A 27,425-nucleotide genomic window follows, 5' to 3' on the forward strand; every position below is an offset into this window, starting at 1 on the left:
AGTTAGTACTTTCCCAGACCACCAACAGATATCATGTCCTTGTACCTGAAACCTCCCTGAAACCTCCCAGAACGTACATTCCTTCCCAGGCTGCATTTACGTACTTTCTCAGGCTCATATGAGCTGTGTTCGATACTTTGTTAGCTCGCGACCTCCTAGCTGCTCAACATTCACATGACCTACTTCACTTAACCATTCCTCCACAATTGATATGTGCATTTCTCTGGGAAATGATAACACCTGAATTAATATTTTTTTTATTAAAAAGCACAAAAATTGTCAGTGTTAGTCTAAATCAGCTGCTGCATAGTTATTGATGCTGTGCATACAAGTAGTATTGCAAGCTGGAATAGTAAGTGCATAAATAAATATAGAAAATTGAATTCAAAACAAGAAATTACACACCATCTTACTTGTTTTATTTTTTCCAAAATAAATCAGTTTATTTTAACTGCCATTTCAGTAACTTTCCTTTACTTGGGGATGAGGAAAAGGGGAGGCAATGCTGCCGTACAGATGGGCTTGCAAGCTGTGGTGCATGGTTCTCATCTGCGGCGTGTTTCCCGGCCAGGAGTGCTGTCCTTCTGCCCTTGTGCGGCTCCTTCTGCTGCTGCCTCTGCTCCCGAAGGTGGCCATGACAGGATGGAGGCCAGCGGAGGAAGCCTGTTTCTGCCCGTCCATGCAGCGCCCATTATGTGGTGGCAGAGCCCTGTGCTCGCAGGCGGGTGTCACCCAGCCATGAGCCAGGGGGCTCATGGGGGGCCCGCAGCAGAGCATCCTGTCCCCTGCACCTCATGCCTTTGGAGGAGAGGATCCCAAAGCTGAGATGCTTGTGCTCAGTGTGAAGAAGTCCAGGTAGGGAAAGACTGAACAAATACAAGCTACTGGCATTTGTTGGCATTAACACCCCCCACATACCCACCTCATCCCCAACTAACATGTAATTACATGAAGTGCTGCTGGTAAGCTTTATCTCTTGTTGCCAGTCTCTTCTGGAGTTGTCCATACTTGTATAAAGAGAAACTGAAATTAACTACAAGCCGAGATCCAGTCCAAGTACAGTGATGCATATTTAACTAGCTGTGCATAATTTTTAGCTGTTTAGGCTGTTGACTGTTAAGAAGTAAGTGAAAAACAGGTAAATTAGACCTAGTGTTCTATCTCAGAAAGAAAATACTGTCTTTAAGTTGGTCATGTGAAGAGTTTTCAAAATGCAGCCAATACAAGCTGCTGTTCTCAAGTGCAGTAGTCCTGCTGTGAGGATTTGTAATCAGCTTCTGTTGGACACTTCTTAGAAATGAAACAGTGTTGGAGAAAAACATCATATTACAATAGTAACTTGTCTATATCTGCTTGCAGTAGGCTTGCTTTTTTCTTTATTCAAAAGAATCTCACTCTTTTGGGATTCTTAGCTGTCCTATTTTATCTTGTGGCGTATTTCTTAAACTTTTCTCAAGAAAGCATTTATTTACTGTGAAATGCAACGCCAATTTTTGCACTATTGCTAACCAGGAGAAGAACATGGGGAAAGGAGAGGATAAGAAAAATAGTGTTGAAAGTAGTTATGGTAAATAGTATGTATACCAACTCATTAGTACTGGCATAAAGGGCATAGAAGTACATGGAGGTGCTCAAGCGAGTCCAGAGAAGGGTGACGAAGCTGGTGAGGGGTCTGGAGAACAAGTCCTACGAGGAGCGGCTGAGGGAGCTGGGCTTGTTCAGCCTGGAGAAGAGGAGGCTCAGGGGTGACCTTATTGCTCTCTACAGGTACCTCAAGGGAGGCTGTAGTGAGGTGGGGGTTAGTCTGTTCTCCCACATGCCTGGTGACAGGACGAGGGGGAATGGGCTTAAGTTGTGCTAGGGGAGTTTTAGGTTGGATGTTAGGAAGAACTTCTTTACCGAAAGGGTTGTTAGGCATTGGAACAGGCTGCCCAGGGAAGTGGTGGAGTCACCATCCGTGGAAGTCTTTAAAAGACGTTTAGATGTAGAGCTTAGTGACATGGTTTAGTGGAGGACTGTTAGTGTTAGGTCAGAGGTTGGACTCGATGATCTTGAGGTCTCTTTCAACCTAGAAATTCTGTGATTCTGTGATAAAGAAATTAGATAAGCAGGAATGTTTTGAGATTATGTTGCTGTTTTCTCTCTGTATGAGAGAGACCAACATTATTGCCCAAGAATATCTGTGTCCCCTTTTGCCATTTAGCCAGTCTGCAAGTGAATACCAGAAACCAATTTCAGCAGTGCTAAGTACTCAAATGAAGAACGGGGGAGAACCTGAAGAATGCATTTACTGAGCAATTAGTATTGCTTTACGGGTCTGCAGTTTTTAATCTGCATTGCAGATTATTTAATTACTTGTAGCTGTTTAATCGCTTAGGTGGCATTTGGACATATGGGGGACTGGAGTCTTGTGGCTCTGATGTGGTACACTAGCTCAGAAGAGCCATGTCCTGCAATATGCCCATATTTTAAGAATCTTCATCATCATATATAAATTTCTGTATCATACAGTGGTCATCTTTTTAAAGGAAGAACAATGTGGTCTTCAGATTACATTTTTTAAGGAATATGATACCATGGAACGATAAGACTTTGGATCACTTCATGCTTTATTAGAGTCCGGAGACTCTTGGGGAGGTTGTCATGAACAGAAGATGGCAAGGCATCTCACATGCCTTTCTATGTGAAAAGCCATCTGCAATTGTATTTTTCTTTTGGTTTGGTTTTGTTTAGGGGTAGGTTATTTTGGTTTGTCTTACTTTTGTGGTTTGGCATTTCCATTGTAATTTGCAAAGATAGAGAGATGGGTAATGTTAATATTATCCTGATGCTTATTCAGTGGAGAAAAGCTGATAGTTATAAGCAGATAGATGCCAGTAAAAGGTGCTTATCAGTTCTTCCTTTGTAAGTTCAGAGAATTTGCCAGTAATTGTAGACTGTTGCGGGGGGGAACTTGCAAATTTCTGCCAGGGGAGGTTTAGGTTGCATATTAGGAAAAGCTTCTTTACTGAAAGGGTTGTTAGGCATTGGAATGGGCTGGCCAGGGAAGTGGTTGAGTCACCATCCCTGGAGGTCTTTAAAAGACATTTAGATTTAGAGCTTAGCTCTAAATCTGGTTAGTGTTAGGTCAGAGGTTGGACTATCTTGAATATCCAACAGAGGTTGGATATTGGAGGTCTCTTCCAACCTAGATGATTCTGTGATTCTGTGATTTCCATCCCGGCACCGCTCTGTGAGCCTGGCATCCCTCCTACAGGCTCAGCCTGTCAGTCAGGGAGCAGCAGAGGCTCTGGCGAGTTTGTGAGGAGCCCGAGCTGCTTTCTGTAAGGAAAGACTTGCCACCTGTTGTTTGGTCTTTGCTCCTCACTCCACAAGAGGCTTCAGAAATGGGTCTGACCATGCAGCTTAAGAGAAGCTGTGGTCATTCACCTTTGTTTAGTTCCTCTCACTTCAGAAATAAGCAAGTGTTTGTGACCAGGATTTTAATGCTGATTTTGGGAGGGCTGAGGGTTTGTCTCCCCCTCCCTGATGCTTTGCTCTTTCTGATGCACTTTTTCTGACTATTGTAGTAGAGAGTTGAATCGTGTTGCACCAGTCATTCACATGCCAGTAGGATGACTTTATTGCATCTCTTTTCCAGGTTATTAGATGCAGGCAGCTTTATCAAGGCAGTTTTCACAGACAGCAAGCTTCCACTTGGTGTTCCTTCATGTGAAGATTTCCTAAAGGCAGAAAAAAAAATGTTCTTTTGGAATGTAAAATCCTGTTAGGATCCTAGAGATAGTTGATGCTTTAGGTTGCTCTTGGGGGGAAAGAAAACAGAATTTGCCCATTTTGTGTAATAGCCTCCTCTGCTTAAAACATCTGGTGGACTATTTAGTGAAATGTATCCGTCCTGTGGTTATATTCACTGTTGTGATTACTGAACAGGCTGTATGGGACCACCACGTTTAGAATATGGCCTCATTGCTTAGCTGTAACAGCCTGCCCTTTGCTCGCAGTTCACAGGTTTCCTTCCCCATCTCCCTCTGTTGCTTGCAAAGTGAAGTAGGCCAGAGTATTCATCCCTGTTCCTAATAACAGCTCTTTGTTGATTCTGGTAGAATAACTTTTCAGGGAAGGCTTTGCTACTTCACCCATTGTGGAGCATGGCTCTTGCATTAGCAGTAAACATTTTTCATTTGTGCCTTGGTTGATGTCTGGATGCTAACCAAGCACACAGGTTTCTCTTCAAATTCCAGGTTATTTTGCCCTCATGTTTTTTTTTTTTTTTTTCACTGTTGCTGTTCTGTTCTCCCACTCTGCCACCCCTTCTCAAGGGCTTCTTAGCAGCATTTCATCTTCTGATCAACACACCTGAGTTATTGCCATGCGGTTCAGGTTGGCAAAGTAAAATTTCAGTTCTGCTCTATTCCTGACAGGCCGTAACTGGCATTCTGTTCATCCAATTAATGCTAATCAGTTTATTCATTGCTTTGGAAAACAAGACAGAAGAAACAAGTGTTCAAAGATGCTCAAGACATTTTACTATGAAATGTGGAGAGAGCTCATTAATTAAAACTTGCCCACCAAAAATATTGAGAAAACAAATAGTGCATTCAGTGTTAGGTTTTTTTTTTTAGCAGTTGTTACTGATCATTATAATATACTGATTATTATTATATTTAGTACACTTTGCCTGACACTGCATAGCTTAAAGTTTATCACCACTGGTTATCTTCTTAACGGAAGCACTAATAGTATGCATTGTTAATTTAAGCAGTTTAGTAATTGTTTTATATGCTTTAGGTGTCATGTCCTGATACTGAACAATCTATTCATTCCTCCAGTTCAGATTTTTTTCTTTGCTGAAATGCCAGTGTTTCTGAGATATTTCAGTTCCCTGAGTATAGACTCACAACCAGAATGTTGTTTCAGTAGTTGCTTTTCCAGAGTTTCTCACCTGTAGGTGTTAATAGCAGTACCTCTAGAGGTTCGTAGCATAATTCGAGATTGTTTTTATTTTGTCTTGCCATCAAGCTGGTGTGGCTGGGAATCAACACTAATTGCTAACACCAATCTGATAAATTCTAGTTTCCAGAAGCTATCTGTATTAATCATCTGCCCATATGAGACTACTGAAAACATAAGTTTTTACTCTTTATCCTGAAACTTTACCTTATTTGGGATGATTTTAATATTAAATGAGTGTTCCATAAAAGAAGTGGCAGTAGAGAAACATCTCCTATTTTTGTCATTATCTTTTGTGCCTGTGCTCCTGCCAGCTTGCACTTGCTCTGCTTGCTGGTATTTTTGTGTTGTATAGGTTTCTGTTGCTTCAGTTACTAAGTTTCCCTATCAAACAATGTCCTTTGCTCTCCTGGAAGGGCCTGAGGACTTCTGCACAGGGCACTAGTTCAGACTTGGTTGAACTAAGCCAAGGCTGGCTTTCCTTCCTGAGACTGTACTGTAACCCTAAGATCAGAGGAGCGGAAAAAATGCTACAGGAGTGTCTTTGCACAAGCATGGGCAAGCTTCATTGAGCCTGGATGTCAGTGGGCCAACTGAACGTGCTAACACTGGTCTCTCCTGTAAGGATAATACCTGTACAGAGTCCATACTTTGATCTTTATTATAATCAATGACTAGTGTTGATGACTTTTTTTTTCTTGGAAAAAACATTCCTCACCTCCTAAAGCAGACAGGTTTCTCTTAGATGTGTAGAGTTTCATTTGGTCCTCGGCCCTGCAGTGGCAATTGTGGTTTATTATTATTATTATTATTATTATTATTATTATTATTATTATTATTATTATTATTATTATTATTATTATTAAATAATAATTAATAATAATAATAATAAAAAAACATAAATGGTTTAATTTTTTTTTTCCATTTTCTCCTTAGGAAATGCCCTAGAACAAGCAGCTGCTTGTGGCATGGAATTTCAGGCTTCCTTCATGGCTAGCAAATCCTAACTGATTATGGCGATCAAATGTGGTGTTACATGCAGATAAACTACTTAGGTGTTTCACTCTGAAATTTGCAAATGAAGCTGTGTAGGACCTGGTAGTTACATGAGGATTTCAGGTAGTCTTAGAGCTCAGCTGTATTTTTTGGTCTTGGTTTGTGAAGAGATGAGGGACTGTGTGTGTCGAAAATGCCTTAAAGATGAGATTTTTCTGTACCTCTTTTTGCTTGTTGATGTACTATTTATTATGTGCCATTTGGCATCAGAAATGTGACAATTACTTGTGCTATGTTCCTGACCTTTTTCAAAAGCCAATTTTAAACCAATGTTAGTTGTACCCATTCAAGTGTTCCCTATAGCTGATTAAGTTCTGTTTCTCTTGGAGTCAGTTGTTGTAGTTCAGGAGGAAGTGAAAAATGGTATTTCATTTGATGAAAAGGATGTAGAGTAAACAGTGCAAAGGAAGACATGCTAAGTGATGTGTTGTTAGTCTAAATAGCCTGTTTATGAACTTAGCAGCAGTTTGTTCAGTGGGCTTTTGCAATCCTTCAGCCTGATTATTAATTCATTACTGAGCAGAAAAACAGGCATCCTAAGTCTTGTTAAAAGCTTGTTGGAGAAGAAGCAGCACTAAGAATTGTGCCTATTCTGGTTACAGATCCGAGAGTAGGAAGTCAGCTGTAAGCGTATCAGCATCCAGCCCAAGCCAGGTTCCTTTTTTTAGGCTCACATTACAATTGTGCTCCTGTTAGGGAAGGAAAGCACACATGCTTATTTGCTCGTTCATGCTCTCTTCTTGCTCTGTGTAGGATGGCCTTGCATGCCCTTCCTCTTTTATAAAGCAAAAGTCATCCCCAGATGTCCATCAACATCCCATGTTTTCATTACATCCCTTGCCTCTGCATGTGCTTCACTCATCTCTCAGGTTAGGTAATGCTGGTCCAGCCCTCTTGCAATTCAAACCAAGTTGAAGAAGTTTCTGAAGTCACAGTGTTGAAATGGGTAGTGGGTCTGCACTACAGATCCTGACGTTTGTGTGGAGAAATAGCAGCAAAGACAACTGAGGCAATCAGAGCTGTGGTGTGGAGTCAGAACCATAGTGTTTTCAACTGCGGTAGCATTTAATACTTTGCTTAATGAGGATTTATGTTTTGGGGTGGTGAACAAAAGTTTTGTAGCTTGGAAATAGTTTATTAAATTTCTGGAATTCATTTGGTGTTTGTATTTATTAATTGAGAACAAGAATACACAGTGATAATGTAGTCTTCCTGGGCATAAGCTTACACTTGTGTCTCATGGAAGAGGAGGAAAAAAATATGCTTTTTTTCTTCTGCTCTACGCAGGAGAGAAAAAAAAAAAAAGGAAAAAAGAAAAAAAAAGAGTACTTGACTTTCTTATTAGAACAAAATGAGGTATAAAAACACAGCTAAATTTAATTTTAATTTAAAATAATGCTAGAACAAACAAGAAAGCAAAAAACATCGGACTAAAAACCATGCATTTTTATTCTTAGTGAGACAGCTTTCCCCCATCCCTGCAGGGTAGGTCAGAAGTATCACTGTTATTTAATTGTTGCCCTTCTCTTTCAGTGAACATAAAACATTAACCTTCAAGAGGGTACAAACCACAGGAAATATATTCTCTCAGCATTTGCTATTATGTATCATTATCATTAATAATTTGTGGGAAATGGACCTAGAAAGAGCATTGATAGTCTGTGTTTAGTATCTGTCTTTTTTACTGACCAGTTGTATCAAGTTCTACATGGTGTCTGTTGAAGTGCTGAGAATTTTTGTGTTCAGTGATGTCAAGGCATAAAGACTGGACTGGCTATAAAAATAGTGTTTTTAATGTTGCAGGTAACAAAGGAATTCTATCTTTAAATACTAATCTGAGCTTTCTTCAGGGAACAGAAAACTGCATTGAATTCTCTAGTTTGGTCACTACCCCTGAACTGAAATGATCTCTTTCACCTGCAGAAAAAGAACAGTGTTTCCTCAGGTTGGATTCAGCACCTAATATGCTTTTTTACATAAATGTCAGCTTTCTCATGATAACATAATGTTGCAGGAGATACGTTTTAAAATACTTAGGTACAAAAGGGGAAAAAAAAAAAGAAACAACAATTCCTGAAATGATAGTGTGTTCTTGCAAATCCTTGCCTGAACAGTTTTTAATAATACTTTACAGTATAAAAAACTGGAGTGGGGTTTGAGGGTGTTTTCCTTTTAGAAGGATTTCTCAATAAAAAAAGTTGCTCTTGTAATCACATGACTAGTTGATTAACAAGAGAAGCTTAGTGAAGGAATGAGCATGTTTATTACTGGGTTGGCATGCTGGCTTTGTGCCAAGTCCTGTTCAGCAGGCATCAGGCAGTATTCCTGAGATGAATGCATGCCAGTCCAGGCTGCTTGGGGAGAGTTGATGGCCCCCTTATCAGCAACACAGTTTTCTTGTGCATCATTTTCCTTGTGGTGTCCTAACTTGGTTTGGGGGGGGGCGGAGAAGGGGGAGGTAGTTCTGTTTCTCATTTCCCCTCTTGCTAATGCTTTTTTTTATGCAAAGAAGATTTATTATTCCAATTCAGTTCCTATTGAAAGAATGTGTACCCAGCCTATAACACCTCTTCACTGTTTCTTTCAAAGGCCAAAAAAGGTCATTTTTAATAGTGTATGTAACAGTGTATGTATTCATCTTCAGAATGTTAATATCGACTGTGCTGGTAGGCAATCTTAAAATGAGGAAAGAAGTAGCAGGTGGAGTGTGGAGGGAAATAATAGGTATGGAAATGATAGATCATAATGGATTTCTGTGATGGTTGGCACCAAGACTTACCTTCAGCTTCTCCTCCTTGAGATAGATTGTGTGAATTTATGTGGGCCTCCCATAGTAATCTATAAAGAAATCAGTTGATTTCTGTTATGCTTTTAAGCTACTGATGTAATACCACTGTAAAGCTTGGAGAAATGTTTGTGACTGTAATAACAAAGCAGATAATTACCTAGCTGCTTATTTAAATAACACCCTTTTGGAACTAGATGCATAGCTGGGACCTCTAATAACTACTGTGAAAATAAGTCTGCGTTTCATGCAGCTTCTGTTTGTCTACTTTGTTCCTTCGCAAATGTTTTGATAGCTCTAATAGTGGTACCTGTACATTATCATACCCGGGCTTGTGTTCATGATCCTGCATGTTTGTGTATACTGGTTTTCTTACAGTGTCAGTCTTCATGCTTTGGAAGTTGTTGATGACTTATGTAGCCTACTATTCAACTGCTTGTCCAACAGTTTCTGCTAACAGTAGAAAACACTGAAAAACTATTTTGAATGGTACAAGGTATCTCTTGCATTAACTTGAGTGAAGCTTCTTGAGACCCTCATGAGCTCATCTTGTATGATTCCCATGTACATTTACAAGAGAAAAGTGAAGAACATCACGAATGGGCCTACACGAGGGCTTCTCAGATGTGTCAGCCCTGCTTTGCTTGTATGAAAACATGCTGCTGTCTCACAGCCAATGGCAGAAACTGGACGGGTTGTTCAAGTATTCTCAGGCTGGGGTGTTACTGCACACTTGATTTCTCCTCATGGGAGAGTTTTCTCCTAGCACTGTGAGAAAACAGGTGGTTTACAAGAACAGTACTTTTATTGTTGTTTTTTCTGTGCATATTAGAAATCTACTGATCAGGTTTCTTATTTTGGCCCACAGAGAGCATGATGCTATGCACGTGCAATAGTCTTTTAGCTGGAGTGACAAAAGGTCTGTATAGTGGGTTGAACTGTTTCAAACCCTCCTGATTAAGCCATCTGCCCATCAATGTGATGCTGAGTGATGAAGCCTCTGCTTTTTTGGTTTGCTCTTTCAAAATTAGCTTCAACTTATTACTCATGTTAAGGAAGTCAAAGACTTTGACAGCCAGACTGTCAAACTCAATGGGTCTTCGCAAGCAGAGCATCTATTTGGGGAACTCGTTGGGGCCGTGTAGTGAAGAGTATGGCTGTACAGCAGCGGGCTTGCTGGAAGGCATCAGGATGGAGAGGGGAGGCTGTAGAGAGCTGCTGTTCCTGAGAACGAAATCCTCTCCTCCTGTTTGTGCTGTTACATCCAGGGTGTCCGGCTTTGGGGGGACAGAACCTGATGGGGAGAAGGATGTGAGCTGGTCTCTGAGGGACTCAACACAAACACCCTTTCAAACAAAGGGTTCGAACATCACAGGATTAGCCGCTCCCCGAGTTTCCTTTGACTAGGCAGCCTAATGATTAAGGCACCACCAATTTCAGCATAATGTATCCATTGACTGAAGAGTTTAGGAAAAGTTTTGGTTTCCTCATTTTTAATTGCATGAGTCTTCCTGACCTGAAGCATATTACTTGTACTATTTCTTAGGGATAATACAGTACAAGATGACAGCCAGCTCCATCTCATTTCTTTTGAAATGGGAAAAGTCAATGCATATTTCCAGCATGGGCTGTTGGTTGCTGGCTTGAATATTAGAGAAGTTTAACTTCTTTTTTGTGTTTCCTAAGCTGTATTTTGTGTTATGGTAAGATGTTTATCGTCAGTCCTTGATTTGTTTATTTTATGTTTTTCCTTTGAGTGAAACGCTGTTTTATGAACACATTGCAGAAGGGTATTTCATCTGGGCTTAAGGAAGTAAATTATTTCTTTTTGTTAATACTTCTTATCAGTGATTAATTATCTTGAGTATTAAAAGCACTATCTTTGTTTGTAATTGGTATTTTTTCCTGTTTTTTTTTTTTTTTTTTTTTTTTCCAACTGCTGTCTCTTCCTATGACTTGATCTCTGAGTTTAATATTTCTTTAGTAATTGGTCTTTTCCCTCCACTACTCTAATCACAGTACCTCTGCTGTCATCACTTCTCCTTTTCATAATTGACCCTTCAAAGTAAACTCTTTTCAGTAATTTCAGTAGATCAAGTTCTTGACATTTCTCACCATACGGCATTTTCTACCCTTGAATAATTTTTATAGCTCTTGCTGACCTTCTTCAGTTTCTGATGGTCTTTAACCATAGAGAGGTGGACATTATAATTCACGAGTGACTGCATCTTTGCTTATGTAAAGCCAGGCCTCCCAGGGCCCCGCGACTCTCTGCGGGTCTTTGGGGATTCTGATCCTGAAGCTCTGTCAACAGGGTTGAGAGGTAAGATTATATGGTTACGTGTGATGATACTAATCCATCTACTTCACCCATGGGACACGTTTGAGATTAAAAGTTCATACAGTACGTGCCCTTGCACTGTGATCTCTGGTGCTGTATGTATGATTAATCAAATATGCGAATCCACAGGCTGTGGATTGAGCCTTTCATTGTTGGTCTCCCTAATTTAATGTATGGACATGAAATTTTCTTCCTGTTCTCCTTTACTCCTTCCCTTGAATCTAAGTGCAACAATAGGCCCTTTTGCCGCAGTGTGCAGTCCATTTACCTGCTCTGAACCTCTCAATTCTTTTCTGAGTTCCTTGTTTGCGATCTTCCGCCTCACATTCCGAAGACTCAGTCTGTGTTCTTTTGAAGAACGGTACAGGGCTACATACAGATGCTACATTATATCAGTGTGATGTTTCAAAACAAGCTTCTTGTGCTTCAGGAGTAAGAAGACAGGAGTTTTCCTGCAGACCAGATAGCTGAGGTGTGAGATCAATGATAGCTCCATATGACAGCTGTGTCTATTTACTGTGCAGAAGCTAGGGCAAAAAATGAAGCATGTGTTTGTATTGATATGACTGATATCCAAGAGTGTTGGAATGTTTCGTTCTATTACAAGTATAGAAATGAAACTAATTTTTAGAGTTATTTTGAGTACTTTGCAATATCCACATAATGTTTCCATAAATGTTGTGGAATGAGCATCGAAGAATCACAGAAGTGATTCTAATAAACTGTACCAAAGCATTTTGCCATGTTTAAAGAGAAATCAATTGTGCTTTATGCTGAAGAGTCTTGGACGTTTTCCTGCTGGAATTTGTCAGCTTGAAATCTTCCAGGCACACACTAATCAATTTCCTAGCATATAGAATTACCTAATGGTGTTAACTGCAGCATGGTACTTCATACTGAGGGGATGCTATGTGTTTAAAGGTTTTGATGGAGCTGTGTCTGAATCTGCTGTGCTAAGCGAGTTTGTTTTCATTTCTGAACAGGATACGAGGGACTTTCTGCAAGTCAATCAAAATGAATATGGTGAAGAGGATCATGGGCCGGCCTCGGCAGGAGGAGTGTAGCCCCCAGGATAATGCGCTGGGGTTAATGCATCTGCGCCGCCTCTTTACAGAGCTTTGTCATCCTCCACGGCATATGACCCAGAAAGAACAGGAGGAAAAACTGTACATGATGTTGCCAGTGTTCAACAGGGTAAGCTGGAGAACCTGTGAGAGGTGTTTGCTTTATTGGAAATGACTGCTCTTATTTTGTATTCCCAAGACCTTCAGTTCTAGCATAGTAGAAGTTACATGTACTGTTGGCATCCTGTAACTTGTTTCACTCTTTCTTCATGTAGTGTTGTGCAAGTGGATGAACCCATCTAAGGATATTTCCTTTTATTTTCGCTTTTCTGAGATGAAATCCACAGTAGGAAGTGGACTGCCAGAGAGCTTTTCTGCAGAGCTTGCAGTTTTGATAGTCATCTCTTGGCTGTGGAGAACAGAGTACCCCTTGTGACCTTTTTCAGGCTGAAGTTGTCTGCTGCTGTGGTCTTTTCTCCTCTTTTAACTGTGATTTCTATCCTGAAGTTACTTGTAGCAAGTTTATACCCATTTGTTTTTGTGCCAACACTGTGCTTGACTCTAAATAACTCTTGCAAGTCTATGCAAGCTGAACAATTTTTTATCTCCTCTCATGATAAATTCTCTCTTCTGATTGTCCTTGTAGCCTTTTCCCTACATGTGGAGTCAGATTTGCTCTACTTGAGCAAGGGCCTTTTTCAGGGGAGAAGTAATAGCTGCATGAACATTGACATTCATTTTTCACTACCCCCTAGTGCTCAGGCACTGAGAACTTGTTTGGAGACAGGGCTGTGGCCGCTGGCATTGGTATTAAGAGGAGCTAAATCCTCTTGACACATATCACTCATTTGTTCTGCCACTTCAGTGAGCATAACAACTTCAGTGGTGGTTTTAGGCTCTTGAAAGAGCAGTAAATGCATGAATGTAGATTTTTTTTTTTTTTTTTTTTTTCCCTGCTGTGACCTGAACGCTTGCTTTTCAAGCTCCTCTTGAATGATGGCATTGTGGTTGTATATGCTACTGTGAAGAACTGGGATCATGGATAAAGGCAAAAACTTGCCTGGGAAGCCAGTTCAGCTTTCTTTTCCAAGGTTTATGTTCTGTTGAACGTATGGCTTTTGGTGGTGTAGCACACTGAACCACTTTCATGTTGTGTAGAAAAAGCAATTCTAGTTAAGGCATAGTACTAATAGGATTTCCAGACTACTAGGCAGCATACTACAGTGAATAAATCCCCTAAATGTTATTCTGTTGCCCTAAGGTTTTATTGCTGGTTCTGCTAGTAATCTGTTGTGCATGTCAGGGAGAAAGAAGTAAGCTCGCTTCCTCTTTTTTTTTTTTTTTTTTTTTTTACAAATTAGCACGGTGGAGTTCTCTTGGCTTGAGAACATGAATGCTACTTGGACGCTGTTATACTGGGAATTCTCCATCTGGTGGTTACAGGTGGCTGATAATTCTGAAGAGCATACCCACTGTATGCACTGCAGTGCTCTATGGTAATCTGCGGGTGCAGGTGGTGTTCTTTCCTTGCCCCAGTAGTAATTAGTTGCATTTTCTGTAGTGCTTTAGTTGTCGAAATCACAATGTGTGATAGAGCTGGGTTTGTGGGAAACTAGTGCAGCAAGCCAGCACAAATACTGCAGAGCAATCTTTCTCTAGACGTTGATTAGACTTGAGATGAAAAACAGCTTTAGTTTTTAATTTGTTCTGTATTACTACACTTTTTTTCTACCCTTAATACCGGTTTCTGGGTTTGTTGAAATACTTTGTCCCTCTTCTTGACCCTGTTGAATCTTAATTACAGTTGTCTTATGTCTTTGTACTGTTTGTTCTTGCTCACTGTTGGTCATTCAGCTTTGTTATCAAACATTTTGGAGAAAAAAGAAATCATTACCTGCAAGTCTTATTTCTACTCAAAATCAGCTCTTGCCTAACTAGTTTCAGATGCTGTTTAGACTTCTTTGATGGCTTCTGCTGTTCTGATCTGTAGGAGGACATTTTGGCTAATCCGCAGGTCCCATTTTACACCTGTTTTTTCATACTTTTTCCTTCCCCAAATTACCTGTGTCTGTCCTCCACTGCCTACATCACCAAATTTTGTTGATGGGCTCTTAGTTCTCTAAATCCTTGACAGCCTGTTGTTCCCTTCTTGCCTCAGGCGAACTTCATGCTGAAGATGTGTTCCTCTGTAGGAATATGTTGCTTTTGGATCCTAGCTGTGGTTGTCTCTCTCCCTCTTCCTTCTTGTTTCCTCGTTTGGCTTCAGCCTTTAACTTTGTCTTTAACTTGGCTTTAACTTAAACACCATCCTCAAACTCTATTTTTAATCTCTGATCTTCTAGGAGCTGTCCTTCTTGGCACAAATATAAGCTCATCAGACATTGTCACTTCATTTTCCAACTAATGTAAATTCTGAATCCTAGTTTGGCATGATGATGGAAGCTCGTATATTTGTGCTCAATCATTCCCTTACTCTATAGTCACTGATAACCGTTACCAGTTGTGAACAGTTAGTGTAGCACAAACAAAAAATACTTCTCTTGGTCAGTCAAATTTCATCTGTCCCTATTATTTGGGTGTTTTTTCCTTGACTTTTGTACAAATGCTTAGTTGTTGTCTTGTGTTCAAGAGGCTGAGGAATTGCAATGTCATTGTGTATTTTGACTTCCACAGTTTCCAGGTTTCCTGTTTAGGTTCCTGGTTAATGCTACTTTCTTCTTTTGAGATTTACACACCAGATCTGTGGTGGCTTTCTTGGCTTACATAGCCTGATGTTTTCTGGAGTGTCAGCTGTCTGTGGTATGAATTGTGTTGGAATGATCGTGCTAGTCTAGCTACTCACAAGACACAGTAAGGCAAGCTCTGAAGTGGATTGGGAAAAAGAAGCAGAAGGGGAGAAATACTTCTTTCTCTCACAAGTCTTAGATAATAACATGTTTAGTGGAAAAGCTGATAAGTATTGATTCACACTAAATTCTGAGATTTAAATTCCTGTGAGACCCACTTGTGTTGAAAGGAAATGGTAAAATGTTGCCAGACATTGCTTTCATAAAACATTCTTGTTTTTCAAAGATATTGCTTAGCTGCAAACGTTTAAAGTTAACAGTTAATAAGTTGATTTGAATTTAGAGTTTGAATCCCTCAGTTACTTTGCGTAGTAGTGATGATTGCGTAGTAGATGATTTCTTCTAATAGGTTTAAGTGAGATGGAGTACTTCGTGTGTTACTACCTTAAGCCAAGTCTACAATGCTGATTTTTACTGAATGTAGTAGAGTGTTAGGGTGACCAAAGTTCGTGTGCTTCCCACAGGCATCCAAATGGCCAGCAGCAGGCAGCTAATTAAATATCCATATTGTCCTGGAGTTTTCAATGCTTTTTTTGCTTCCCATCTAAGCTTGCTCTGTCTGTCTGTGTATCTATCTACTTATTTATTTGGCAGAGAAGGCTGAAGGTTTGTGTAGAATACAGTTCTCTCTGATTATTTTGAGGATTATTAATCAGTAAATCCAGAGGAGCTTGATCACTCTTCTGTTTATAGATACAGCATGTCTCAGACATGCTTGCTAGTTCTGTTTATGAATGGGTACATAGAGGGTTTGTTTCCTCATTGTTCAGGAAGGCTTGTGAGATGTTGAATCACCAAACAATGAAAAACTAAATGAATACATAATTCAGAAAATACTTGTCCTCTGTTGTCCTCTATTTGAGTATTCAGAAGACTCCTTTTGGAGGTCTGCACGCATGCGAACAATGTTCTCAGAAGCAGCTCGCAGCGTCATGCATTGTGGTGCCAGTGTCTTACTAAAGCTTTTGCAATATACGAAAAAAGTGAACAGAAGAATGGAGAGGCTATGTATTCTAATGTAGAATAAGTGGCCTATGAATAAGGTAAGCTGTTTAGTTTTTCTTGGAAGAACCATGCTTTTGGTGGTTAAAAAGATAACTCAATGGTAAAACGTTTCATATCCTATTCTGTGTTTTTACTGCCTTTAATCGAAGACTATACCAATGCACAATGCAGATGCTTCAGTGCAACTGTGAGCTCTGTGCATTTCCTGTTAACTGTTGACTACCTTGTGAAGCTTAGGACAGGTTGTGGGCCTATAAGCACCTGTTTTTGTGGTCTGAGTATGAGAGCTTGGAAGATAAACTAATAGCGGCCAATGTGTGCTCCAGTCTGGCTAGTCTTAGCTAGGTTATAGCGGTGAACAGGCATGCCTCGGAGCCTCTGCACTTCTCATAGCTTATACAAGCAAGTCTTGTGAAAGGTACAGGAGCTCTGTGGATTGCCTCCATGTGGAACGTTGCTTCCTCTTTAATTGCAGTGAGCAGTAGGTTTCTTGGCCTGAAACAGCCACCCACCTCTAGCCTCTGGGCTCCCATTGGCCTTTTTCATTGATAATGCCAATTGCATTTTCCTATGTGAGAAACACTTTGGTTTCTGGTGAAAACTATTTTTACAGTGAGGAAAGCGACTGTTTATTTTTGTGTTTCTGGCTCTGTTTCAACATGGCTTTGAAATGCAAGTAGGCAGGAAAAATATTTTTGTCCGCTCGATAATGTGCCAGAGCAACTGACACTAAGGAAGAGAGTAAGAAGTAAAACTTAGACAAAGGTCATTCTATCTTCTAAATTCTTACAATTTTTACTTTTTTTCAGTAATTTGGTGGTTCCAAAGTAATTCAGTGATGCAGTTACCTTGCATCCCTGTAGGCTCTAATGTTGTGTATGTTCCTGGAGTTCTTTAGACTAAGTGACCGCTGTCAAGTGTGTCAGAAGCACAATTGCAAAAGTAGCACACTGGGTGGTTCAGAGTAAGAGGAGAGGGTGAAGCAGTTTGAGTCCTAATCTACTGTTGTAGATTGCATTCCCTTTCTGAGAGGTATGAATAACGTATTAATAAAAAAAGTTTATTTTAAAACAATTGTTATCCAGTACACATCCTGGCTTATCAGTGACCCTCTTGCAGGATATGCAATTAGCCACAAAGGGGAAAAAAAATTAGCAGACAGAGAAGTATTAAGATTATTCAGGTGCTCAGGAGGCTACTCTTCTTTTTCAGCAATGATACAAGTGTTGATAACTGAATTTGCATTTCATGTTTCTTTAAATAATTAATGTCTAACATCATGCTAATGTCTAACATCATTTACTGAGACCGTTTTAGTGAAAGGACTACCTCAGGTGAGCAGAGACTCCTTTTTGTGTGCTGTCTTGCATGAGAAGTGAATTACCTCAACAACTATACAATTCCTTTCAAGATCACATCACATTCTATAACTTAGCACAATACCGTAGAGGTAACTAATTTCTCTCTGTTAAATGTGATTCAGTAAATGATTAAGTCATCAAATCAATACTTAATGATAAAGAGTAAGTTAGTAGAATTGAGTGACAATCAAAAAAAAAATCAAATAATTAACTTCTGCTGTTATGTTAAAGGAGAATCTCAGGAAAGGAGAATAGGGTCATGTGAAGGCTCTGACCTCTGAGGCTTCCTGGTATAGTCCATTTATCAAGGAAAACTTAACAGAGAAGTTCTGCTGCCTAGTTCCTTCTGGAATGTTTCATGCTCTGTACTTGGAGTTCACCCCATAGGATGTTTTGGTCCAGCAGATAGTAAAACATTTGCTTTTAAAAACAGAAGTCATGTGGGAGCATTTACTGTGCAATCTAGTCCTTAGTCCATTACGTGCAATCTCATTCTTTCCAACTCTTGAGGTTTTTTGTCGTGCAAGAAAATTCATGGCTCTCTTCCTCCTTCATTCATGTAAGTTGACATGATTTCCATTATAAATATATTTTTACATCATGCACTGTGGGAAGCAGTACCTGGATGAATAATGCAGCAGGAAAACAAGAATGTGATCTCAGTAGTGATTATCTGCAGGGGAGTGAGGTGGTGGTAGTAGCTTATATTGAACCACTTAAGTGGGACAATTTTTTTTAATTGATCTGTTTTCCTCTTGTTTTAGGTGTTTGGAAATGCTCCTCCAAGTACAATGACAGAAAAATTTTCTGATCTCCTGCAGTTTACTACTCAAGTGTCACGACTGATGGTGACTGAGATTCGACGGAGAGCATCAAATAAATCCACAGGTATTGCATGGGGCACAAGTTTGAGGTTTGTGTAATGTCCAGTGTGAATTGCACATTGGTCAGAATATCACAGAATCACAGAATTTCTAGGTTGAAAGAGACCTCAAGATCATCGAGTCCAACCTCTGACCTAACACTAACAGTCCCCACTAAACCATATCACTAAGCTCTACATCTGAACGTCTTTTAAAGACTTCCGCGGATGGTGACTCCACCACTTCCCTGGGCAGCCTGTTCCAATGCCTAACAACCCTTTCGGTAAAGAAGTTCTTCCTAACATCCAACCTAAAACTCCCCTAGCGCAACTTAAGCCCATTCCCCCTCGTCCTGTCACCAGGCATGTGGGAGAACAGACCAACCCCCACCTCGCTACAGCCTCCTTTAAGGTACCTGTAGAGAGCAATAAGGTCACCCCTGAGCCTCCTTTTTTTCCAGGCTGAACAAGCCCAGCTCCCTCAGCCGCTCCTCGTAGGACTTGTTCTCCAGGCCCCTCACCAGCTTCGTTGCCCTTCTCTGGATTCTCTCAAGCACCTCCATGTCCTTCTTGTAGCAAGGGGCCCAAAACTGAACACAGTACTCGAGGTGCGGCCTCACCAGAGCCGAGTACAGGGGGACGATCACTTCCCTAGCCCTGCTGGTCACACTGTTTCTTAAGCAAGCCAGGATGCTGTTGGCCTTCCTGGCCACCTGAGCACACTGCTGGCTCATATTCAGCCGACTATCAGCCATCACTCCCAGGTCCTTCTCTGCCAGGCAGCTCTCCAACCACTCATCTCCCAGCCTGTAGCTCTGCTTGGGGTTATTGCATCCCAGGTGGAGGACCCGGCACTTGGCCTTGTTGAACTTCATACAGCTGACCTCAGCCCATCGGTGCAGCCTACCCAGATCCTCCTGCAGAGCCTTCCTACCCTCGAGCAGATCGACACACGCACCTAACTTGGTGTCATCTGCAATCTTACTGAGGGTGCACTCGATCCCCTCACCCAGATCATCGATGAAGATATTAAAGAGGACCGGCCCCAGCACTGAGCCCTGGGGAACGCCACTAGTGACTGGCCTCCAACTGGACTTGACTCCATTTACCACGACTCTTTGGGCCTGGCTATCCAGCCAGTTTCTAACCCAACGAAGTGTGCGCCAGTCCAAGCCAAGAGCAGCCAGTTTCTTGAGGAGAATGCTGTGGGAGACGGTGTCAAAAGCCTTGCTGAAGTCAAGGTAGACCACATCCACAGCCTTTCCCTCATCCACCAAGTGCGTCACTTTGTCACAGAAGGAGATCAAGTTCGTCAAGCAGGACCTGCCTTTCATAAACCCATGCTGACTGGGCCTGATCACCTGCTTGCCCTGCAAGTGCTGCGTGATGACACTCAAGAGGATCTGCTCCATGAGCTTCCCTGGTACTGAGGTCAAACTGACAGGCCTGTAGTTTCCCAGGTCAGTCCTCTGGCCCTTCTTGTAGATGGGCGTCAGGTTTGCTAGGCGCCAGTCAACTGGGACCTCCCCCGATAGCCAGGACTGCTGATAAATGATGGACAGTGGCTTGGCCAGCTCCTCTGCCAGTTCTCTCAGTAGCCTCAGGTGGATCCCATCTGGCCCCATCGACTTGCACACATTCAAGTGCCGTACCAGGTCACCAACCAGTTCTTCATGGATAGTGAGGGCCACATCCTGCTCCCCATCCCCTTCCACCAGCTCAGGGTACTGGGTATCCAGAGAACAACTGGTATTGCCGCTAAAGACTGAGGCGAAGAAGGCATTAAGCACCTCTGCCTTTTCCTCATCTCTTGTAACTAAGTTTCCCCCTGCATCCAGTAAAGGATGGAGATTCTCCCTACTCCTCCTTTTTGTGTTGATGTATTTATAAAAACATTTTTTGTTTTCTTTAATGGCAGTAGCCAGATTGAGCTCCAGATGAGCTTTGGCCCTTTTAATTTTGTCCCCGCACAGCCTCACAACATCCTTATAATCCTTTTGAGTGGCCCGTCCTCTTTTCCAAAGATCATAAACCCTCTTTTTTTCTCCTAAGCTCAAGCCACAATTCTCTGTTGAGCCAGGCTGGTCTTCTTCCCCGCCAGCTCGTCTTTGGTCACGTGGGGACAGACCACTCCTGAGCCTTTAAGATTTCCCTCTTGAAGAGCGCCCAGCCTTCCTGGACCCCTCTGCCCTTCAGAACCGCCTCCCAAGGGACTCCACCAACTACTGTCCTGAGCAGCTCAAAGTCAGCCCTCCGAAAGTCCAATACAGCGGTTTTACTGGTCCCCTTCCTGGCCTCACCAAGAATAGTGAACTCCACCATTTCGTGGTCACTCTGCCCAAGACAGCTCCCGACAATCACATCCTCCACCAGTCCTTCTCTGTTTGTGAAGAGAAGGTCTAGCGGGGTGCCACCCCTGGTAGGCTCACTAACCAGCTGCGTCAGGAAGCTATCTTCCATGCTCTCCGGAAACCTCCTAGACTGCTTTCTCCGGGAAATATGATGTGCTGCTATCCAGAAAAACTGTGAATACACTGAAATAGAGTTCTTCACAGGGACCATGCATTCTTTTGCTTTGGGCTGAGAGAGAGAAGTAGACAGCTAGAGTTTCCCTGCCCAGAGTTTGGAACGTGAAGTTCCACAATAGGACAACACGCCAAAAACAAAGAGTGAGCAAGGTTGAGTCCTGTAATAGTAGGAAACAGAAGAGCATGTGGACAGCTGCTGTATCTTGCATGAGGTGTCTCTTGATGCTGTGTTTCAGATATGTTAAGGTTCTAAAACAGTACATTTAACTGAGCTGTAGGCCTAGAAGAGAATAAAAAAATGTGGAAGTACGGTGAGCCACACATGAGCACCATCACCCCCAACACTAGGAAAATGTTTCTAAGCCTCTGTTTCACTCGGTTTATTAAAAGGCAGGGGTGGATTTGGTTCTGTGTTGAACCCTGACCACTTGCTGGGAGCTGTGTAAAAGAGGGCAATGAGGTGAGGAGGCATGTTGCCTTAGGCTTTCCTCTTTGTCTCTCTTTTTATTATTATTATTATCTCATTATTATTATGTGGAAAGAGGAGAGGTCTTTGGAGCAGTATAAAGTTTTTGCCTGCTAGGTGATTTTAAATTCTCTACTGGCTTCACAGTGTGGATTTAGATAAGGAAACAGTGAGCTAGAAAAGGCTGTGCTAACTATTATGCTTGAAGTCAAGAGTCACAAATGGTTTTATTTCTATTTTTTTCCATTTTAAGTGGAGAGACTAACAGGGAAACATTCCAGATGGCTAACAGATTAAAGTAGATGAAACCTGTCCTTTATGGGGGAACAAGAGCACGCAGTTTTGGGGTATTTAGGGGAAATGAATGTCCAGCAGGCAGAATGGTGGTGTTGGTTTGAACTTCTGTTTTTCCTGGGGAACATCTGTTCTGCCTGCCAGTTGTATTCTGTTAAGAATGACCATTTTTGGATAGTACTTAAATCATATCTCTACCTAGTTTCTCCAAGGTAGCCCAATTTCAATCCTTGCAGTCTCAGATGTTGGAGGTAAATTTTCTTGTTGTTGTGTTTGAGGATTTTTTCTTTCTTCTTTTTTTAATTGTTCTTTTTTTTTTTTTTTTACTTCCCCCACAAGGAAACTTAGCCACAGTGACTTAAAAAGATAGTTTGATACTTCTATAAGATTTCATACAATGAGTACCAATGGCTTTATTAGAAGGAAAGCAGTAATTTTTCTTAGGTTATCAGGATTGCTATTACTTCAGTCAATAAAACTATTTTAGCTTTAGTGTTGCTCCATGTACTGAAGTTGTGCTGTGATTCTTAGCCAGACCAGGGAGTTGCATTTTGCTCTCTGTAAACATTGAGTTAACAGGCTGTTAACATTCATTGTTGGTGCACTTCCATGATAAACCGTTCAGATCTAGACAAATGTTCCCTACAGTATTCAGAAGCAGAAAACCTAGGGGTTTTAGAGTACTTTTTATGGTAGAGATGAAATAATTGTGCTTACCTATTGAGAATGCCCTTTTCCTACCAAACAAAATTATAGTGCATCTCAATAGCTAGGGTAGGTAATTACATCTCCTAGAAAGTTTTCATAAGTGAAAAAATTCACTAACAGCTCTATGCAGGAAATGTCTCTGTTGGTATCCAAGTGTAAATTCCTGATGGTGTCAAGTGCTGCGTTTTAAGTAAATGAAATTACCAAACCTGTTTTTAAGAGACAAGATTTCCCTGCAATCATTATTAAAAGTGACCTTCCGTTTTAGATAACAAAAAACAAGAAATTTAAACGAGTTTGCTTTTTATCTCTGAAGAGGTAAATGCTATTGTCAGCACTTTATGGAGGGGAATGTGATATTATATATGTTACCTGTTTTTTTCTGACTGTTTGATAATAGTGCACAGCACAACTTTTTATCGGGACTTTTAATATTTATGCTAGCAGCTATGTGAATGTCTGCCATCATGGACACGTCTTAGTTGTTCCTGACAAACAGTAGTGGTTTTCTTAGAACAGCATGAGATGATTCAGCAGAAACTGTACCAGCACCCTATCTTAAACAGTCTCTTAATATTGCCATTGTAGTGTTCAACTACCGTTTCAACTGTACTGTTTCTCTAGTGCAAATGTAACCTTGCAGTAAGAAAAATGAAGAAATTAAAATTGATAGAGTATCTTCCACATTGAGGTGTTTGCTGTACAACAGTGATGGCTTGCAGGTGACTTGAGTAGCGTCCCTGTGAGGATACATGGATGGTTTCCTTTGCTTTGTCATACCGAGCCTGTTTTGTAAGATGGTAAGGTTATAATTAAGATAGTTGTCTCTATTTTGTTGAGAGTTTTAGCTGCCAGATTTTCAACAAGTACATGCTATTTCATGTTTAAATTAATCAAAAGACCATGATGGCACTGTGCTAGAATGGACAGTCAAACTCTGTTTGACTGAATGGACAGTCAAAATCTGTTTCTAATTTAGTCTCTTCTGCAATAAGCCTTGGTTTTGGGATTGAGTACATCTGGCTCTCAGCTGAAAAAGACAGAGTGCTTAAACAAAGTGCAGAGACTGTTGCAATCTTGGTAGAATAAATGTGTCTGCTAATGGCAACTTTGGCTACTGATGCTGGCAAGGAAGCAACACTTTATTTTTTTTTTTCTTCATATTTTACAAAACACATACCTTGGATGGAAGTGGTTCCTCTTCGCCCCTACTGCAAGTTAAAATAAGTACAGAACTTGTGTATTGTATATATTTCAGCTGTGTGCCCTAGTGTATTTGACCTATCATAATTTATGACCAGGGCAAAAGTGAGCATATGGCAATGCAAATCAGCTGGGCCATCTCTCTGTTAGAGATGTCAGGACTTGGTGCAAGCTGGAGGTGTGCAGCAGCATTGGTGCTGGGTTCCCTCTATCCCCTGCATGGAGGTGGCTGTGCATGGGCTGGGCAGAGCTGCTCCCTGCAGCATGGGCTGAGTGGCCCGGCACTTCTCGGGTTCTTGTCTCAGTGGATGCCTGAACCTGCTACCCGAGAGATTCTAGATACTGATGCGTTTATCATGGCATAGAGCTGTCATCCCCAGCTCAAACTGTGAATCTGGGAAACATGGTGTGGTGTTCCTGACTGCCATCAGTTGTGGATGCTCAGACACACAGCATGAAATGGGGCAAGTATAAGAGTGTACCATACTCTTTGACTGATAACAGCTGCTCATGTTTCAGCACTGGAAGGTGTGCAGACATGGGATTTGATACCTTGGAATGTTTTTTGCATGTTTTCTAAAACTGGTTTCTGAGTCAGTCCTACGTTGTCTGCATCTGAAATACACCAAAATACATACTGAGAACTCCTGTTATTTAACGTGTTCAGGGAATATAAATGTTTGGTTGTCACAGGATGGTTCCTGGACTGAAGAGAAATCTGGAGTCTGAGAAGTGCTTCCCCTGTCAGAATGTAAGTGGTTGTGGGGAAAACCTGTGAAACGTGCACAGAAGGGTGTAAAATAGAAGAATGAGAAAAGGGTTCATTGTAGGGCTGGAACACTTCAACCCTCTGTTAAGGACAATTTCAAAAGTTTTTTTTTTTTTTTTTTTTTTTTTTTAATGATTCGATATGCATGCTGCTCTGTGTACAACACTGTTTTAGGCAGCTTTTAAATTCAATTTTGTTTTGTCTTACTTTCTTCATATTAGTCAAGTTTCATTCTATATTTGGAATGCTCTATGTGAATCTGTCATGATATTTACTATGTCACGCTAAATCTGCTTATCTCACCATGCCTCTAGACTGTTCAAATAATCCTCCTTCCCTTCAGAAGTAACTTTTTCATGTATTATTTATACTGTGTGATTGTTATTTCCCCCCCCGCCATTTTAATTATACTGCGTAGCCAGTGAAAAATATTTTAACCTCTTTAGCCATTTCTCTAACAAATATGCTTAAAGACTACCATTACCTCAGTTAAAAAAACACATTGGGATGCCAATCTGATAATATTCATCATAATATTTAACCATTGCAGAAAAACACGTCAGTGGTTTATATTCAGCCTCTGACAATATCTGCCTTTATTTTTCATTTTTAAATTCCATTAATTTATCAACTATGCCTTTATTTTGTATTTTTATTGCAGTTAACCTCTATTCCTATCAGCAGAACTATTTTCATATTTATTTTAATTTGGCAAACGTTAGATTTATTTCTTTGTGTGTTGTGTCATTCGAGTGCATCTTGCATTTGGTAGAAGATAAACGTGGTAGTTTAAGAAAGCTCATCTTATACCAGTGGCCTTTCATGCTCCTCCCACATGGGAGTCTGAAGTTTTGTTCATAGCATTGTTTGCAATGTTTGCCTCTCTTTGAAGAGTTGGGGATGTTTATCACTGAAGAACAGTGGAGCTGGGGGCTGCTTCCTGAATTTGTGGTATGTTAGGTAACTGTTTGTGTATGGAGAGGAGAGGAGGTTAGAAGTGATCTAGCCTGTTGTGGCCATGTTTATTTTCTTCACTGTTATTTCTTTTCCCTTGCGCTGTAGGTGACTTATCTTCACACAGCTTTCTATTTTGAATTTAGTGAAGTGGCTCCAAAGGGGAAGCAGAGTCTGATCAGTTAGCATTGAGGAGTGATTCTTGACCAATGGCTGCTGAATCTTGTTACTTTCTATTAACCTGGAATTAATCTTAGATGCTATTTATCAGACCTTATGTGAGGCAAGTGTAGTGCCATACAGTGCCTTTCCAAGACATCCTAGAAAGCTTGTTCTTTTATCAGCTGGTTTAGTGAGGCTAAATGCTGGCACAGTTGAGTTGTTTATCTTTTGCTCAGCATTCCTCCTGTTCTGTATCATGGCAAAGGCATCAGCCCCTTCGTATCTGCTGTTTGTGATGACAGCACTGCTCCTGATTAAACAAAGGCATCTTTCCATTTTGGTTTTGGTAGGTGTTCCTTTTACTAGCATAACAATTGAAACTATTATTTTCCTCTAACTCCAGGTATCTGTCTGTGTTTCCAGGTATTCTCCATGCACAGTAGTTGAGACTTCTTGGAGGCTTGTGTAGAGAAGGCTTGTGCCCCCTGCCCACACGCACACATGCTTTTTGGTGTATACACAGATATCTTTCCCATCAGTCTTACCTGGACTTTTGCCCATAATATCCTACTTAAGATAACAATACACTACATAGAAGTACAATGACACAATTCTGTCTACTGTAGTAGAATATCTAACTAAATGCTGAATTTGTCCTTACTGCTATGTTTATAGGCAGTAACGTTGCCTGTAATGCAGTGCTGCTTTATGCTAATGATCTGAATAGGTTATATTCTGTAGCTTTCCATTTGCTGCTTTTCTGAAATCCAGGACACAAAGCATCTCTCTCTCTTCTGTGTGAACAGCCTTCTGCTGTTGTGTTTCTACAAAGCCTCTCTTCCTTATTTACATAATCAATGTTGAAAGATCTCAGTATGGCACTAGCCATGTTACACGTGCATGCTTGCAGACTTATTAAGATAGATGTATATAGATATTACCTTATAGTTCTTTGTCTCTTTGCTCATTTGCTGTTTCTAATAGTTATCACATCCATAATGCTGGATTTCATCATTGCTTCTGCAGGAGGTGAAGGACTAAGGACATCTGGGCCAGTCACAGATATCCTTATATCGAAAGGATTTCTTGAGCACTTGAAAACAAGGAAAAATTCCAAAGAAACTAAATAAGGCTAGTGCTTACAAGAAAAATGAATGGTAGTGCTATCAAATTTGCTCAGAGCAGATGACAAGAGAATTCCTTCCTGTGCTCATAATGCCATCTGTGTTTTAGGCAGTGCTTAATTAAGTCCGACAGTTTTGAAGCACCTATTTATAGTGTTTGACTGCTATGCCATTGAGGATGTCAGTAGCATGACAACTCTTAAAGAAGCATATACTTAACCTCTCAGTCTCACTTTAAAAGATACCAAAGGAGCCCACAAGCCTTGGTGGTTTGTGAAAACCATGCCCTAAGGAGACTGTTTGTACCCTGTTTGCTTTATATCAGTCCCTAAGCAGAGACTGGTGGCCTAACTCTATAACTCTGTCTGTATTCAGGTCAAAAGAGAACAGGTAGAAAAGGAATGGGTCTCTCACATCGTTCCTGGTCAGATGTGGTGGGGCACTGCCACTGCAGAAGCAGCATGTGCTTTGGGCACGGTTGACCCTGAGAATTTTGGAAAGTGGCTTTTGTCATTAATTCTGGCGTCTAAGGTAGACCTTAGATGTGGGAAATATAGCTGTGGCACCTCCAATGCGCTTTCTAAGTTTGTCTATTTGTAGCCAACTATCCAGCCAGTTTTGCGGACTGACTTTTAGAAAACAAACTGCTTCCCCAGGCAGTACTGCAGGTTGGCACGTTGGGCAGCTCGTGCGCCTGCATTTCTGCGATACAGTTCTGAAGGCTGAAATAGCAAGATGGAGCAAATTCTAGGCTGTTTTTATTTATGTCAGTCTCATGCAGGGGATTTACTAGGTGCCTCCTCTTATTTTATACCAGACTTAGAAAACCCAGTGGTTTGTATAAAAAACAAAAGTAAGCCAGTAAGGTTGCAAAACAAACTTGGAAAATAGCCATTATAAACATGAAACAAGTGTTCATTTTTGCCTTCAATCATTCTTTCACTGTG

At 40.9% G+C, this 27,425-nt stretch overlaps 1 protein-coding gene across 8 annotated transcripts in view; it reads left to right on the forward strand.

The window, feature by feature from the left end:
- Nucleotides 1-27,425, forward strand: part of WDFY3 (WD repeat and FYVE domain containing 3) — a 190,970-nt gene that overhangs the window by 44,555 nt on the left and 118,990 nt on the right. For all 8 annotated transcript variants that reach the window (XM_084518372.1, XM_084518373.1, XM_084518366.1 and 5 more), the window contains 2 exons: nt 12,116-12,326; nt 18,173-18,296. In XM_084518372.1, coding sequence (XP_084374498.1) covers nt 12,147-12,326; nt 18,173-18,296 — 304 coding nt within the window. In that variant the 5' untranslated portion in view covers nt 12,116-12,146. The remainder of the gene's footprint in view (nt 1-12,115; nt 12,327-18,172; nt 18,297-27,425) is intronic.

Source organism: Aythya ferina, assembly GCF_964211825.1.
Source record: "Aythya ferina genome assembly, chromosome: 4".
NCBI classification, from domain to species: domain Eukaryota; kingdom Metazoa; phylum Chordata; class Aves; order Anseriformes; family Anatidae; genus Aythya; species Aythya ferina.